The sequence below is a fragment of the Puma concolor genome, chromosome A1, assembly GCF_028749965.1.
Source record: "Puma concolor isolate L17-30 chromosome A1, mPumCon1.1.hap2, whole genome shotgun sequence".
Taxonomy (NCBI): Eukaryota; Metazoa; Chordata; class Mammalia; order Carnivora; family Felidae; genus Puma; species Puma concolor.
Genome location: NC_141667.1, coordinates 118,323,525 through 118,341,078, shown reverse-complemented (window position 1 = coordinate 118,341,078; position 17,554 = coordinate 118,323,525). Strand labels below are relative to the sequence as shown.

The 17,554-nt window shown below is 41.2% G+C and overlaps 1 protein-coding gene across 2 annotated transcripts in view; it reads right to left on the bottom strand.

The window, feature by feature from the left end:
* Nucleotides 1–13,704, bottom strand: part of PPP2R2B (protein phosphatase 2 regulatory subunit Bbeta) — a 462,912-nt gene extending 449,208 nt beyond the window's left edge. The window contains exons 1-2 of one of the 2 annotated variants that reach the window (XM_086701139.1): nucleotides 13,510–13,704; nucleotides 13,312–13,389 (exon numbers count right to left, since the gene is read on the bottom strand). In XM_086701139.1, the coding sequence (XP_086557265.1) occupies nucleotides 13,312–13,389; nucleotides 13,510–13,519 (88 nt within the window). In that variant the 5' untranslated portion in view covers nucleotides 13,520–13,704. The remainder of the gene's footprint in view (nucleotides 1–13,311; nucleotides 13,390–13,509) is intronic. The other variant, XM_086701128.1, reaches the window with a different exon arrangement.
* Nucleotides 13,705–17,554: the final 3,850 nt, after the last annotated feature.

Here is a 17,554-nt window from a genome sequence, read left to right as displayed (position 1 = left end):
GGTGTGTGAGATCGAGCCCCACTGTGGGCTTTGAGTCGACAGCACAGAGCCTGCTTGGGCTTCTCTCTCTCCTCTTTCTCTCTCTCTCTCTGCCCTTCCCCTGCTCATGCCCCTTCCCTCTGTCTCTCAAAATAAAATAAACTTTAAAAAAGTATGTGCAAAATGAAGCTCATAATTTTTCTCCCTGATGGAGTTCGGACACGCCACTGCAAGACACGCTGCTTTCATATATTGACTATTTTGAGCTAAAGGCACTTAGAGAATAGCAAATGTAGAGAGCAGCTTTCACAGAATTCCCCTAATTTGCCTAAAGACAGAGCCTCTAAAAGGAACTCAACTGTCACAGATTTTTCTCCCCAGGAGTTTTGTGAACCAGGGAAGATTGACTCATCACAAGAAAGATGAGGAGACAGCACCCCCAGATGAACTTGGTCACAGACTATCACACCTCCCATTGGTTGTTCTAAGAGTCCATTCATCCTTCCTAAAAGTCATGTTGTACCTAAGAGGCTTCCCTCCCTCCTTCCTTTCCCCTATTAAGATGATATATAAACTCTCAAATCTCAATGCTTTTTTGAGTATTCACTTTTTTTTGCCTGTGATGCCTCTGTGGATGTAATATTAAAAATTAATAAATTTGTATACCCTTTCTCCTGCTAATTCGCCCATTGTCAGTTTATTGTACAGACTCAGTTATTGAACTTCAGAGGGTGTAGAGAGAATATCTGTACTTCTCCACACCTCAGACATGTTTCCTTTACAGGGTTCCCAGGCTCAGCATCTGGTGCCCACAAAGCACCCAATCACTCAAGGCCCAAACCTGGGAGGCATCTTACTCCCAGGGAGGATTCCTTATGCTATCCCTCCCCTAAAATCCAGTCCATGATCTCCAAAATATGCTTGGAATCTCTTCTCATCATCTGTACCTTCTCTTCTGTAATGAAGCCACATTATCTCTTATCAGAATTCCAATAAGAATTTATTAAAATGGTATAAATATAATAATCTTTAAACTCCTGCAAGGGCAAGGAAACTCAATCTTCTCAAAATAAAATCCAGACTCTGTGAGGTGACTTAAAAGGTCCTGCCTAATCTGGCTGTGTCCTACCTCTCTTCTACGTAGCACAAGAGGACACCTTTCTCTCACCCAGCTACTGCCACACTGAGCTCTCTGTTGTGTTTCAAAAACATCACCTTGTAGATGGCACTGGGTGCATGTAAGTCCTTGTTTTATTACTTCCTACAATGAGCAAGGCATGGTTCTTTGAACACTGGCATATTCCCTTCCTTCAGGCCTTGGCTCATGTGCCCCCTTCTCAGAGATGCCTCTCCTGGTACCCCACACTGAAATGACTTCCTCCAAGAACTCTCTCATGTCACCCTGTTTACATCTTTCTTAGTGTTCATCAAAACCTCAGACAATCTTGGAGCACCTGGGTATCTCAGTCGGTTGAGCATCCAACTCTTGCTTTCGGCTTGGGTCATGATCTCATGGTTCATAGGTTTGAGCCCTGCATCAGAGTCTGTGCTGACAGCATGGAGCCTGCTTGGGATTCTGTATCTCCCTCTCCCTCTCTGCCCCTCCCTTGCTCACTTTTTCTCTCACTCTCTCTCAAAAATAAATAAATAAACATAAAAAAACCCCTCAGATTATCTTCTAGTTTTACCCTTTTACTATTGGCCAAGTCTCTCATTATAAAATCTTTTTTTTTAACTTGTATATCATATGTCTTATTTGCCTGGCACATAAAAACAGTATGGTAAATACCTACTGAATATTTAAATGAATGAATTTGAGTGAGATTCCCATTTTACCAGTAAGTCAGTTTCATCGCCATTGTCAAAATGAGCTGACAAGACATGACTTAGGTCTGTGTGGCACAGCAATAACTTTTTAGGCCCCAGCAATATCAATTAGGCCTCACATGGCACAGGGCGTAGAGTATCATTCACTGTCATTCACTTTCAAGCACCTCACAACTGGGGCCCCAATTACCCTTCCAGTTTAGTCTTTCACCTTGATTCTGCAGGTACTCTATGTGCCAGCAAAATGGAGTCCTTCCTCTGAGGATACAAACTTCAGGACCTTGCACATGCCGTTCTCACCATTTCAACTTCCTTTCTCTTCATGTCTCATAATTTCTGCTTCCTGAAATCCTCTGAGCACTTGAGTAGTAAAGGAAGTGTCAATTATATAAATGTATCAAATCAAAAGTTTATACACCTTAAACTTACAAATACCACAGGTCAATTATATCTCAGTTTTAAAAAGAAGAAAAAGAATTATCGATTAAATTTATACTGTAAATCCACTTTTCGAAAAAAGGATAAAAACAAATAAGGAAGATGGCCGCATAAGAGGACACTGGGCTCACCTCCTCCTGCTGATCACTTAGATTCCACCCACATCTGCCTAAATAACCCAGAAAAATGCCAGAAGACTAGCAGAATGGACTCTCTGGAGCCAAGCATAGACAAGAGGCCCACGGAAGAGGGTAGGAAGGGCAGAGAAGTGGTGCGCACTAAACAGACTGGCGGGAGGGAGCCAGAGCGGTGGAGGGGTAGCCTGCTGGGCAAGGCAGAGCCCCCAAAGTCTGGCTTGAAAAGCAGAGGGGCCAGACTGCCTGAGTTCTGACAGCCAGCGGACTTAACATCTAGAATGTTAAAAGTCAACAGCTCTGCTCTTGGAGAGCGGGGAAGGCAAGAGGACACAGGGAGGGAGAGCTGTTGAGCCCCAGAAGACAGCTCAACTGGCCGGCCAGGGGAACAAAGGCGCTGGGAAGCGTCGTCTCCCTCTCCCACACCCCAGGCAAAATTCCAAAGGGAATCAGTTCCCATCACCGAATATGTTTGCAACTGCACAAACACCCAACGCTGTGCTTCTGTGGATCCATCCCTCTGATGGTCTGCCTCCCTCCCAGTGCTGCAGGGCCCCTCCCACAGGGGACCACCCACTGCAAAGCAAGATAAGCCTTCCCCTCCCACCCCTGTGCACCTTGTAGATCCAGATCCACCCTGCCTAATGTGCCATATCCCATCGAAGCAGCACCACAAGCCTGGCAGTGTGCAAGTAGCCCAGACAGGGGCCACACCACTCCACAGTGAGTCCTGCCCTGGGAGAGGGGAAGATAAGGTACACACCAGTCTGACTGTGGCCCCAGTGGTGGGCTGGGGGCAGACATCAGGTGTGACTGCGGCCCCGCCCACCAACACAAGTTACTACGGGGAAGCACAGGGGAAGTGCCCTGCAGTTTGGAGCTACCGTAAGGACTACCCAAAATGACAAAATGGAAGAATTCTCCTCAAAAGAAACTCCAGGAAGTAGCGACAGCTAATGAATTGGTCAAAAATGATTTAAGTAATATAACAGAACAAGAATTTAGAATAATAGTCATAAAATTAATTGCTGGGCTTGAAAAAAGCATACAGCACATCAGAGAATCTATTGCTACAGAGATAAAGGGACTAAGCAATAGTCATGAGGAATTTAAAAATGCTATAAATAAGGTGCAAAATAAAATGGAGGTGGCCATAGCATGGGTTGAAGAGGCAGAGGAGAAAATAGGTGAATTAGAAGATAAAATTATGGAAAAAGAAGAAGGTGAGAAAAAGAGAGATAAAAAAATCCAGGAGTATGAGGGGAGAATTAGAGAACTAAGTGATGCAATCAAATGGAACAATATCCGTATCATAGGAATTTCAGAAAAAGAAGAGAGAGAGTAAGGGGCTGAAGGTGTACTTGAACAAATCATAGCTGAGAACTTCCCTGATCTGGGGAAGGAAACAAGCATTGAAACCCAAGAGGCACAGAGAACTCCCTTCAGAAGTAACTTGAATCGATCTCCTGCACGACATTATCATAGTGAAACTGGCAAAATACAAGGATAAAGAGAAAATTCTGAAAGCAGCGAGGGATAAACAGGCTCTAACTTACAAAGGTAGACCTATAAGAGTAGTGGCAGACCTATCTATTGAAACTTGGCAGGCCAGAAAGGAATGACAGGAAATCTTCAATGTGATGAACAGAAAAAATATACAACCAAGAATCCTTTACCCAGCAAGTCTGTCATTCAGAATAGAAGGAGAGATAAAGGTCTTCCCAAACAAACAAAAACTGAAGGAATTCATCATCACTAAACCAGCCCTACAAGAGATCCTAAGGGGGATTCTGTGAGTGAAATGTTGCAAGGACCACAAAGTACCAGAGACATCACTACAAGCATGAAACCTACAGACATCACATGACTCTAAACCTGTATCTTTCAATAACAACACTGAATGTAAATGAACTAAATGCTCCAACCAAAAGACATAGGGTATCAGAATGGATAAAAAAACAAGACCCATCTATTTGCTGTCTACAAAAGACTCATTTTAGACCTGAGGACACCTTCAGATTGAAAGTAAGGGGATGGAGAACTATCTATCATGCTACTAGAAGTCAAAAGAAAGCTGGAGTAGCCATACTTATATCAGAAAAACTAGACTTTAAATTAAAGGCTGTAACAAGAGATGAAGAAGGGCATTATATAATAATTACAGGGTCTATCCATCAGGAAGAGCTAACAATTACAAATGTCTATGTGCCAAATACGGGAGCCCCCAAATATATAAAACAATCACAAACATAAGCAATCTTATTGATAAGAATGTGGCAATTGCAGGGGACTTTAATACCCCACTTACAACAATGGACAGATCATCTAGACACAGATCAATAAAGAAACAAGGGCCCTGAATGATACATTGGATCAGATGGACTTGACGGATATATTTAGAACTCTGCATCCCAAAGCAACAGAACATAATTTCTTCTCGAGTGCACATGGAACCTTCTCCAAGATAGATCACATGCTGGGTCACAAAACAGCCCTTAATAAGTATAAAAGAGTTGAGATCATACCATGCACACTTTCAGACCACAATGCTATGAAGCTTGAAATCAACCACAGGAAATAGTCTGGAAAACCTCCAAAAGGATGGAGGTTAGAGAACACCCTACTAAAGAATGAATGGGTCAACCAGGCAATTAGAGAAGAAATTTAAAAATATATGGAAACAAATGAAAATGAAAATACAACAATCCAAATGCTTTGGGATGCAGTGAAAGCAGGCCTGAGAGGAAAATACATTGCAATCCAGGCCTATCTCAAGAAACAAGAAAAATCCCAAACACAAAATCTAACAGCACACCTACAGGAAATAGAAGCAGCATAGCAAAGACACCCCAAACCAGCAGAAGAAGAGAAATAATAAAGATCAGAGCAGAAATAAACAATACAGAATCTAAAAATCTGTAGAGCAGATCAATGAAACCAAGAGTTGGTTTTTTGAAAAAATAAACAAAATTGATAAACCTCTAGCCAGGCTTCTCAAAATGAAAAGGGAGATGACCCAAATAGATAAAATCATGAATAAAATGGAATTATTACAACCAATCCCTCAGAAATACAAGCAATTATCAGGGAATACTGTGAAAAATTATATGCCAACAAACTGGACAACCTGGATGAAATGGACAAATTCCCAAGCACCCACACAATTCCAAAACTCAAACAGGAAGAAATAGAAAATTTGAACAGGTCCATAACCAGCAAAGAAATTGAATTGGTTATCAAAAATCTCCCAACAAATAAGAGTCCAGGACCAGATGGCTTCCCTGGGGAATTCTACAAGACATGTAAAGCAGAGATAATACCTATCCTTCTCAAACTGCTCCAAAAAATAGAAAGTGAAGGAAAACTTCCAGACTCATTCTATGAAGCCAACATTATGTTAATTCCCAAACCAGACAGAGACCCAGCAAAAAAAGAGAACCATAAAGAGTGCCAATATCCCTGATGAATATGGATGCAAAAATTCTCAACAAGATATTAGCAAATCAAATTCAACAGCATAAAAAAAGAATTATTCACCATGATCAAGTGGGATTCATTCCTGGGATGCAGGGCTGGTTCAATATTTGCAAATCAATCAGTGTGATACATCACATTAATAAATGAAAAGATAAGAACCATACGATCCTGTCAATCGATGCAGGAAAAAGCATTTGGCAAAATTCAGCATCCTTTCTTAATAAAAACCCTCGAGAAAGTCAGGATAGAAGGAACATACTTAAACATCATAAAAGCCATTTATGAAAAGCCCACAGCTAATATCATGCTCAATGGGGAAAAACTGAGAACTTTCCCCCTGAGATCAGGAACACGACAAGGATGTTCACTCTCACTGCTGTTGTTTAACATAGTGTTGGAAGTTCTAGCATCAGCAATAAGACAACAAAAGGAAATCAAAGACATCAAAATTGGCAAAGATGAAGTCAAGCTTTCACTTTTTGCAGATGACATGATATTATACATGGAAAACCCGATAGACTCCACCAAAAGTCTGCTAGAACTGATACATGAATTCAGCAAAGTCGCAGGATACAAAATCAATGTACAGAAATCAGTTGCATTCTTATACACTAATAATGAAGCAACAGAAAGACAAATAAAGAAACTGATCCCATTCACAATTGCACAAAGAAGCATAAAATACCTAGGAATAAACCTAACCAAAGATGTAAAAGATCCGTATGCTGAAAACTATAGAAAGCTTATGAAGGAAATTGAAGAAGATATAAAGAAATGGAAAAACATTCTGTGCTCTTGGATTGGAAGAATAAATATTGTTAAAATGTCAATACCACCCAAAGCAATCTACACATTCAATGCAATCTCAATCAAAATTGCACCAGCATTCTTCTCGAAGCAAGAACAAACAATTGTAAAATTTGTATGAAACCACAAAAGATCCCCAATAGCCAAAGTAATACTGAAGAAGAAGACCAAAGTGGGGGCATCACAATCCCAGACTTTAGCCTCTACTACAAAGCTGTCATCATCAAGACAGCATGGTATTGGCACAAAAACAGACACATAAACCAATGGAATAGAATAGAGACTTCAGAATTGGACCCACAAAAGTATGGCCAACTCATCTTTGACAAAGCAGGAAAGAATATCCAATGGAATAAAGACAGTCTCTTTAACAAATGGTGCTGGGAGAACTGGACAGCAACATGCAGAAGAATGCAACTAGACCACTGTCTTACACCGTTCACAAAAATAAACTCAAAATGGATGAAGGACCTGAATGCGAGACAGGAAACCATCAAAACTCTAGAGGAGAAAGCAGGCAAAAACCTCTCTGACCTCAGCTGCAGCAAATTCTTACTTGACACATCTCCAAAGACAAGGGAATTAAAAGCAAAAATGAACTATTGGAAACTCATCAAGATAAAAAGCTTCTGCACTGCAATGGAAACAATCAACAGAACTAAAAGGCAACCAACGGAATGGGAAAAGATAATTGCAAATGACATATCAGACAAAAGGCTAGTATCCAAAATCTATAAAGAACTCACCAAACTCCACACCCGAAAAACAAATAATCCAGTGAAGAAATGGGCAAAAGACATGAATAGATACTTCTCTAAAGAAGACATCCAGATGGCCAACAGACACATGAAAAGATGCCCAACGTCACTCCTCATCAGGGAAATACAAATCAAAACCACACTCAGATACCACCTCACACCAGCCAGAGTGGCTAAAATGAACAAATCAGGAGACTATACATGCTGGCGAGGATGTGGAGAAACGGGAACCCTCCTGCACTGTTGGTGGGAATGCAAAGTGGTGCAGCCACTCTGGAAAACAGTGTGGAGGTTCCTCAAAAGATTAAAAGTAGATCTACCCTATGACCCAGCAATAGCACTGCTAGGAATTTACCCAAGGGATACAGGAGTGCTGATGCATAGGGGCACTTGTACTCCAATGTTTATAGCAGCACTTTCAACAATAGCTATATTACGGAAAGAGCCTAAATGTCCATCCACTGACGAATGGATAAAGAAGATGTGGTTTATATATACAATGGAATACTACTTGGCAATGAGAAATAATGAAATATGGCCTTTTGTAGCAACATGGATGGAACTAGAGAGTGTTATGCTAAGTGAAATAAGTCATACAGAGAAAGATACCGTATGTTTTCACTCTTCTGTGGATCCTGAGAAACTTAACAGAAGACCATGGAAGAGGGAAAGGGGAAAAAAAAGTTAGAGAGGGATGGAGGCAAACCATAGGAGACTCTTAAAAACTGAGAATAAACTGAGGGTTGATGGGGGGTGGGAGGGAGGGGAAAGTGGATGATGGGCATTGAGGAGGGCATCTGTTGGGATGAGCACTGGGTATTGTATGGAAACCAATTTGGCAATAAATTTCATATTAAATAAATAAATAAATAAATCTACTTTTCAAATGCTTTAAATTGGAAAGTTGGGGAAATGGGCACTGTTGTATATTGTTAGTAGATATGTAAGTCATTAGTTTCATGAAAGGGACAGTGATACTTTACATTTTTTAAAGATGTTTATTTATCTATTTATTTTGAGAGAGAGAGAGAGAGAGAGAGAAGAGATAGAGAATCCCAAGCAGGCTCTATGCTGACAGTGCAGAGCCCAATGAGGGACTCGATCTCATGAACTATGAGATCATGACCTGAAACCGAAATCAAGAGTCAGACACTTAACCCACTGAGCCACCCAGATGGCTGTGATACTTTACATTTAAAAAAAAAAACTTAGAATATACCTGCATAGACCTTAACCAAAGAATTCTATTTTGAGAATGTATCCCAATGATATAATCACAATAACTAATCATAATTATCAAACATTTTCTATGTGCTGTGCTGTTTAATATATCTAATTATATTCTAACAGCAGTTCTTCAGGTAGATTTTATATACTAGGAAATGGAATAATAAAAAATTTGAGGCAACTTGCTCTTTGCCAACAAGAAATGAGGCCAGGGGCGCCTGGGTGGCCCAGTCAGTTGAGTGTCCGACTTCAGCTCAGGTCAGGATCTCACAGTTCGTGAGTTTGAGCCCCACATCGGGCTCTGTGCTGATGGCTCAGAGCCTGGAACCTGCTTCAGATTCTGTGTCTCCCTCTCTCTCTCTGCCGCTCCTCTGCTATGCTCTGTCTCTCTCTCAAAAATAAAATAAACATTAAAAAAAATTAACAAAAAAAAGAAATGAGGCCAAATTTTGAAACAGGTATTTTATTATAAAACATACTCTCTTAATCAGTCTACCACATAGCTTTTCCTGCATAAATGCAGAGTAGCTATTAGGCCTGTTCATAGTTGTGTTGTTGTAAACCTTGAAAATTGAGGTAAATAAATTAGGGCATATCTACTGTTCATAATATGAAAGATGATCATTATATATTGTTAAGTGAAAATATCTATTAATAAAATAGTATTTCCATTATGAGCATTTTGGTTAAAAAAATGTTGATTTTGTTCATTATAAACTCACCAGTCCATTTTAACGGTTTCTGGCACATAGTACTTGTTTGTTGACTGAATTAATTCATGAATATACACAGTCAAGAGGTTAGAAAAACATACCACAAACTTTAGCAGTATCGATCTGTGGATTGTGACATTATGAATGAAGTTTATTTTCTGATTTTTTTAAGTTCTATTTAAAATTCTCTAGACTGAGAACATACATTTTAGTAATCAGAAATGTAACAGAATAACTGTTGTATTTTTAAAAAATTGTTTAGGTTCTGTCTTAAATGACTTCTTCCCATTAAGTCTTTATAACCCAGATACAGGAGATTGCTACCTCTTTTGTACTCAAAACACTTTAGACTTGAGTCACAGCACTTTGCCTCTAGCCCCCTTTTCCTTGGATTCTTTTTACTGATGTAATGCCTTATTCTTATGTACCAGTTCCTGTCTCCCTTTAAATGGTATGTTCCTTGAGAACTTATTTTATTTATATTTATAACCCTTTCACTTTATAGGGCAGTGCTTTGGATCCAATAAGCACTTACTCTATGTTTCTTATTGGACACACAGTATTACTTATCTACTGTCCTATTGAAAATTTTGGAATGTGAAAAATCCTAGCTTATTAGCTGATACTCAAGATACACATTTAATTGCATTAGCAATAACAATGCCATGCTGAGCCATAATGGAACATAAAGTAAAGGAAAAATAAATCCATAACACTGATCCTGTCTTTATGCAATATTCTGATATTTTGTTCACCATGAATTCTTTGTATTAATTTTAGCTTTCAAAAAATATTGCATTAAAATATTTATCTTTATTTTTGCCAATTCACCTAGCCTCAGCCCTGCTTTTATAATACCATATGAGCAGATAATGCAATCCAAGCATCTTAGAACAATCTAGACACTGTATTATATATATATTTATATTTACATTATATACATAAAATTATATGAACAATATATATATCATATATATGATATATACATAGATACATAACTCTATTCACTTAGCACTCACTGTCATCCTAACGGATATCTGTATTATTATCTCCATTTGACATACAAAGAAACTTAAGCACAGAGACATTAAGCGACTTTGTCAAGGTCACCAGCTGCAAAGTGGAAGAAATGGAATGGAAACACCATTAGCAGAAATAAGCAAAGTAGCAAAGTAGAAGGGAAAGTTGAAAGGTGAATCATTTTTAACGACTTTGATCAGTATAGAAAACCAACCTGGGTAGAGCAGGCCAGTTGTGAAAAAAAGGGCCTGGTTTTTAAGAACTTTGATTTTTATCAAATGAGAGCCATTCATTAGTTTACTCAACAAATACTCAACTGTCATTGAGGCACCATTAGTGTAAGTTAAATGACATCAAAGATATGCTGGCCAGGGAACCTAGATGCCAGTGGCAGTATGTTAGTGTCCAATCTGACTCTCCTCTTAAACAACATGTATTGCTTTATTCACTACTGTGAAGTGGTGTTTCCAGACAAAAGATGGTAGTGAGTGTCATTCTGAGTCTGTGACTCAGGGAACAGTTAATTTAAGGGAGCTGCTTATTTATTATGGGCAGCACCCATGGTAGTGCATCTGCAGTTCACCTGCATCCCCGATGATCATCTCAGTGCATGCATGAAAGATACAGATTCCTGGGCCTCATTCCAAACTACTAAGTAAGAATCTCTGACTTCAAAGCAATGTTTAAAGAGCTCCAGCTTTGCGGTCCTCCAGGCTGGCTCCAAACCTAATTCACCCATTCATTCGGTCTGGTGCCTTTAGCAAAGAACCTAGTCTTTGGTGTGTTTGTTTAGCTTCAGTATCCTCATTATAGGTAAAGTGGGAATAAAAATACCTACCTCTCATTAGGTTTTCATGGGGATTGAATTAAACTGAAGGTCTAACTATAATGATACTTACAACAGTTTACAAATATTGAGTACTTTCAAAGTGTCAGGCACTGTGGTAGATGCTGTGCTGACATTATTTTATTAACTTCTCTTAAGCACTTAGCAGAGCACTGGCCACCTAGTGAGTAATGGATTGGTAAGAGCTATAGCTTGAGTACCATCCAGATCATTGTAATTGGGGGGGGGGGGAAGTAGCGGGGGGGAGCCAGTCACAAACACAATATTTAAGCCCAGAGTCTGAGCATAATGGATAACTGGAAGAAGTCAGCCAGACTGGTGGTCCCCAAAGCCCAGCCCACTGCATTAGAATCATCTGGGTGAGCTCATTAAAACACACTGTATCTTCCTGGTCCTCAAACCTCTACCTCAGTAACTCTAGGTGGACCTGGAAGTCTCTTTTGTTTAAAAGGCACAAATGATTTTGAATTATGGCCAAGATTTAAATCAAATGATTAACTTGAGCTTCAGTTTTCTTAAGATTCATGAGGTTAGGGAGTAAGTCATTTCTCCCCCTCCCCCCTTCCCTTTTTCATCTCCAGTGCCTAGGACAACGCTGCCACATAGAAGATGCTCAAAAGTATTTGGGGTTAGATGAGCATAAAATGGGCCTAAATAAAGCCTGCTTTGTCTGTTTCCCACAGGCTTTATGAGAAGTGTTTGTAAAGCCCCATTTTATAGTGCTTCTAAAAGATGGAAGATGACATACAATAGTGTAATTTTATAGATTTAGCTATTAACTTATTTTACTGTGTCTTCTCTCACCCTTTAAACGTAAGTCATTTGGTTTGCAGGTATCCACCATTATACTGGGTTTCTAAAAATAAATTATAGCAAAATTGCAGATAAAATACTTCCCCAAAATTCCTCAAAATAATTTTTGCTCAAATTATTTTTTACTCAGAATTAAAATGCTGTAGAATGACCTAAAATTCCACATGCATCTATGCCTGTTAGGTTCCATATTAAAGTTCAACCCTGTCAACTATTCACTTCCTCATTCATTGATATTAGCTTTAGACCTGTCTTATACCACACCTGGTTATCTGTACATATTGCCAATGCAATGCAATCTGTTTCAGGCACCCTTACTGCATTCCTCTACAACAGCTAAAACTTGACTTAAAACACCGAGCAGTCCCATCCTGGTTCCTTCTAATTGCCTATCACTCAGCTATTTTCTTTTTTTTTTTAATTTTTTAAGTTTATTTATTTATTTTGAGAGAGACAGAGATAGCAAGACTGGGAGAGGGGCAGCGAGAGAGGGACAGAGAGAATTCCAAGCCACCTCCACACTGCCAGCAGAGAACCCAACGCAAGGATCCAACCGACGAAACCATGAGATCATGACCTGAGCAAAAACCAAGGGTTGGACGCTTAACCGACTGAGCCACCCAGGCGCCCCATCGTTCAGCTATTTTCAAATGTAGACATCTTTTGTGAGAGTCACGGGGGCCTCCAACCTTAGGCTTAAGAGGGAAGAAGGTGAAAAGGATGAAAAACAAGTTCCTCAGGAGGAGGGAAATGAAGGCGTTATCCCAAATAAAGTGTCTGGAATAGGAAAATCTACTGAGTCAGAAAAGGAAGTTATGTACTAATACTGGGACTCAGCTGAACCGCAGTTTATATGACTAGACTTGAATTCCTCACTCTCCCTGCATGCTTCATGCATAAAGAGTCAAGGGCTCTTCAACAGAGAAGGGAAGGAAGAAATTAGCATCTGACCATCCAGCCACGTTTGCAGTCACACTTCTCCAGACCTGACCGACCATCCCGAAACACCACTTGCCCAGGTCTATCCTCTCTCTGTGCAAACCTATTTCACTGAAAGTTCATTTCAGTGCTGCCTCATTGGTGGGAATAAAATAAGCTTCAAAAGAATAAAAGGATAGAAAGGAATCATTAAATCTATTTCGAGCTTAGAATGCTATTCTGGGACGTGTGGGGCCTTCCATTCGTGGACACAAAGGTGAATGTTTTCAAATCTGGAACCAGCACAAACCCCCAAGGAAGCAAAGGCAAAGAGGAGAGGAAGCTTCTCCTACCTTCCGTGGCTCCGATCTCGATTGTGCCTTTCACTTGGCTGAAGCACCATAGTGTGTCCTGGGCAAGCGCCCCAATTCCTGAAAACAAAACAAGGAGACACTTCAGGTTAGGTAAGAGCTCCCTGTTGTCCTCAAGAGGCCAACCAGAAAGGAAATGCGTCGTGTAAGCTATGCATTTCTAAAAGTAGACTTGCACACCAGGTATCATGGTGTCGGAGAGGAGACCCTAAGGAGTGCTGGGAGGATGGCCGGTCTGTAAGGAGCACGTCCTGCGGTGGTGAATCAGGGCTCTGTCTCCTCCATCTGACCACGCCGGGACTGCTCGGAGCTGGAGCAATTGGAGTTCGTCCCTTCTGGCCCCTGGCAGCGTCCTGGAGCCGGCCTGCAGTCACACCCTGTGTGACTGCCCCTTTTCATGGGAATACTAATGCTTTCGATTGTTTTCCTTCGGTGGCGGTGGGGAGGAGAAAGAGGCAGTTCGCTAGAGGGGAGAGAGGAAAAGAAAGGCAACTTTTCTTTTTTTTAACTGGTTTCACAGCTTGCCTGGCTGAACGGCCAGTAAGGGGTCAGATACTCAGAACGTCCATCTCTCTTGCTCACTTCTTGACGGCTTGCCAAAGTCCGAGCTGACTGGAGAGGAGAGGAAAGCGAAAACAGGTTGGGGATGGGGGCGGGGGTGGCTAACAGCACTGTGGAGGCAGTCCTGACAAATGTGGCCTCTTTCCTTCCATGGGGATTTCTGCCTCAAATCTGAACCCAGCCATTGGTGAGGTTAAATTTTCTGGCTTCTGGTTTCTACAAATATATGAATCCAATGCTAATACATATGCTGATACACCTACTAATATATTCATTAATATACATATCAAGTTGAAAAAGTCCTTTTCAGAACACTTCTGAATCCTGCCAGTTTGCTTCTCAACAGCCTGGCTGTTCCTTCAATTCTGTGAGGTTTTAAAATAAAAAGGAATATTGCATCGTCAAATTTTAGGAGAGGCTACCAGTTTGAGAATGGTTATATTCATAGGAAAAAAAATCAAGCATCAAAACCAAACTGACCTTTTAAAACACGCACACAAAACACAGGAGCCATCCTCACTGTCAATGACAGACTTTTCACTGAACTCTGTGGAAACCTTCACTCACTCAGCTACGTGAGAAGAGATCCAATCCCTATACACTTTTCTCACTGTTGGTCACCTCACATTTGCAGGAAGCCATGTGGCATCATCCCTTAGGAGCATATACACTTTGCAGTCAGGCAGGGTCTATAGTTTGGCTCTGACCTCGGACAAGTTCCCAAGCCTGAGGAGATGTTTCTCTTTAATGGCAGTAACAGTAATAGTACCCATCCCTCCGTTTTTATAGATACTAAAAGGGCTTAGCAGAGTCAAGCAACTTAGTAAAGGATGTTATTATCATTGGCAAAGATTCTAAAATGTTTGATAGTGAAAACGAAGAGGCACATTAGCTGAGAAATTTTCAGTTAGTTGCTATAAGGCAGGCACCGTGCTAAGCACTGTACATAGATTATTCCGTTCTCATACAAATAGTGAGGAGGGCCCAATTTTAACCCCATCTTACAGGTAAAGAGAGACCCAGGAAGTGTGACTAACTCATCTGAGGCCGTGCCAAGGATGCGGAAGAACTGGGATTTCCACCCAGGCTGTCTGAATCCCAATCTCCCAGGGTGCTGAGGTCAGCCTGCCCATTTAACAGGGTTTCAACTGTAGTTGCATTCAGAGGGCTGAATGGGAATACAATTTCCCACATCAGTTATTAAAAAACCGATATCTCCTCTCAGAGTACACAAGGCTAAAGTTGCCCAATAAAATTAGCATCTGGGGAGGAAAAAGGAAGGCATTTGGCAGCATTTGTTAGTGCACAGAAAGACCACATCCACTGCCCTACCGCGCTGATCCTTTCTTGTACTTGTTGCTCTAGCCTTGGATTTCAGCATGAGACTTTCTCTGATAATTTCTTACTCTTCCTGTGAGCTCTCACTGGCCCTCTTTTCAACTGCCAATCCTGCTATTGAAACTGTGTCTATGTCTGTTCATAAGGAACTATCAGCTACAGATAAGGTTCTTCCTGATTTTTGTCCTCCTGGCACAGTTTTTTTTTTTTTAATGTTTAGTATTTATTTCTGAGAGAGAGAAAGAGAGAGAGAGAGAGAGAGAGAGAGAGAGAGTGCAAGCAGGGGAGGGGCAGAAAGAGAGATCAAACACAGAATCCAAAGCAGGCTCCAGGCTCTGAGCTGTCAACACAGAGCCCGATGTGGAGCTTGAACTTACGAACCATGAGATCATGACCTAAGCCAAAGTCGGACACTTAACCGACTGAGCCACCCAGGTACCCCATGGCACAGTCCTTTATATCATTAGTTATGATTCTGGGTGTAGAAACTTTACTGACCACAAAACACTGAAAGTAAGCAGACACACATACATACATAAACACACAACATGCACAAACGCATACATACACACATACCCCTAGGCAGATTGAGATGAGCCTATGAAAGGGTACTCATATTGCTTCAGAGAATTTGAGCTTTAGAAGGAACCTTGCCTACATGTGAAATCAACTTCTTGCAGATTTGAAAAATCAAGTTACAGAAAATTACCAACTTTCTGTGAGTCACAGAGGAATCATGTGACCAATTCACTACCTGTGACAGTTCTGAGCATCACCCCTGGATAGGTTGCCTGGGGCTGTGAGCTCGGTTGATCAGAGCTCAATTAATTAGTATGAGAAATCAAAGCAGCCTAAGCTTTTGTCAGTTTTCTTGTCCAGGGCAGTCTTGGATTGGACCCAGTTTCTGTTCCACCAAGATCAGTGCTAAATGATGCCATCAATGGTGTAAAGAGAGTTTGGGCTATGCCATCTCTGTCCTAAAAGTGCCAAACAGCAGGTGGAAACTCAAACGCCAAACTCAAATGTTCATGTGACAATCCGGCCAGGAGTGGGACACCCAGAGGAACAGACACTTGATGTGCGTCCATGATCGGCTGTGGAAGCGGGGAATGGTGGACCCTGGAGGACACAGGCCTATGGGGCTATCGAATTGGCTGTGTGTTTTCCACGATAAGCCAGAAATCAGGATTATTATGTGAAAACTCCCAATTTTTAAATGGTGCCAATCAATTCAAATAAGAGCACTGTGTGGCTCATACACCATAGGGCAAACACATCACATCTGCAGGCTAAATATGGTCTTTGTGCCACTGGTTTGCAAACCTCTGGCTTGACTATTTGGGCTGAAAGACACCTTGGAGAATACACAGTCCATCTTTACCATGTGGCCGATCAGGAAGCAAAGTTCCAAGGTGAGAAAGAACTCACAACACAGTGTCTGCAGACTTAGGACTCAAAGGTGACAATTCTAATTCTTATACCAGATTTCCTTTTACCTCCAAGCTACCTCTCTTGGTAATGGTTTGGTGAGATGTCTGTCTAGATTTAATGAATGCTCTTTAGGGAAGGGTATCTGATTGCTAAAGTGGATGGCAGAGAGAATTAAGCTGAGAATTAAGCTGAGGAAGGAAAATTTGTTTCTCTTAAATTACAGACCTTGACAGCTTCCCTAAACCCCAGTGCCAAATGACATTCCAGTTGCTATGGTAACAGTGTCAATAAGCAACATTCTCTACCAGGAGGCTGAAGCAGATACAGTGGCTATACATCTTGGAAGATGCTCATTCCTCTCTCCCTACAACTATGGCTCAGGAAGGTCCTGAGTCTCATCTACTGAAAGGCCAGGAGGTCAGCCCACTGAAGGCATACACCTGTCTTCTTCTTAGCATCATGTGTAATAGCTGATCTCTGAATCTGATTAGACCTTGGAGATCATTTGGTCCAATTGCCTCATTTGAAAGCAGAGGACACTGAGGCACAGAGCAGGCACAGCCATGCAGTGAGATGACGGCACCTCGGGAGCCTGATCCCAGAGCTTCTATGCCCAGCACAGGCTCTTCTCCTTGTACTGCCCCAGCAGGGCCCTTCAGAGTCGAGGCTGGCCTTTGTGCCACCTCATCTGTGCCAGCTCGGCTGTGTGAATACAATGAACAGAGGGTGTGACACTCAGCAAATAAAGCTCCTTATTGATTGGGAGGCCACTGGAAAGAGTTGTTTTCATGGACTTGGCATCAGCAATGTGCTCCTCTCTGCAGAGAGAGGGAGAGAGAGAGGTGATCCTTGCCCAGAGAAATTTCCTCTGAGAAGAATGTGTTTTGAAATTGGC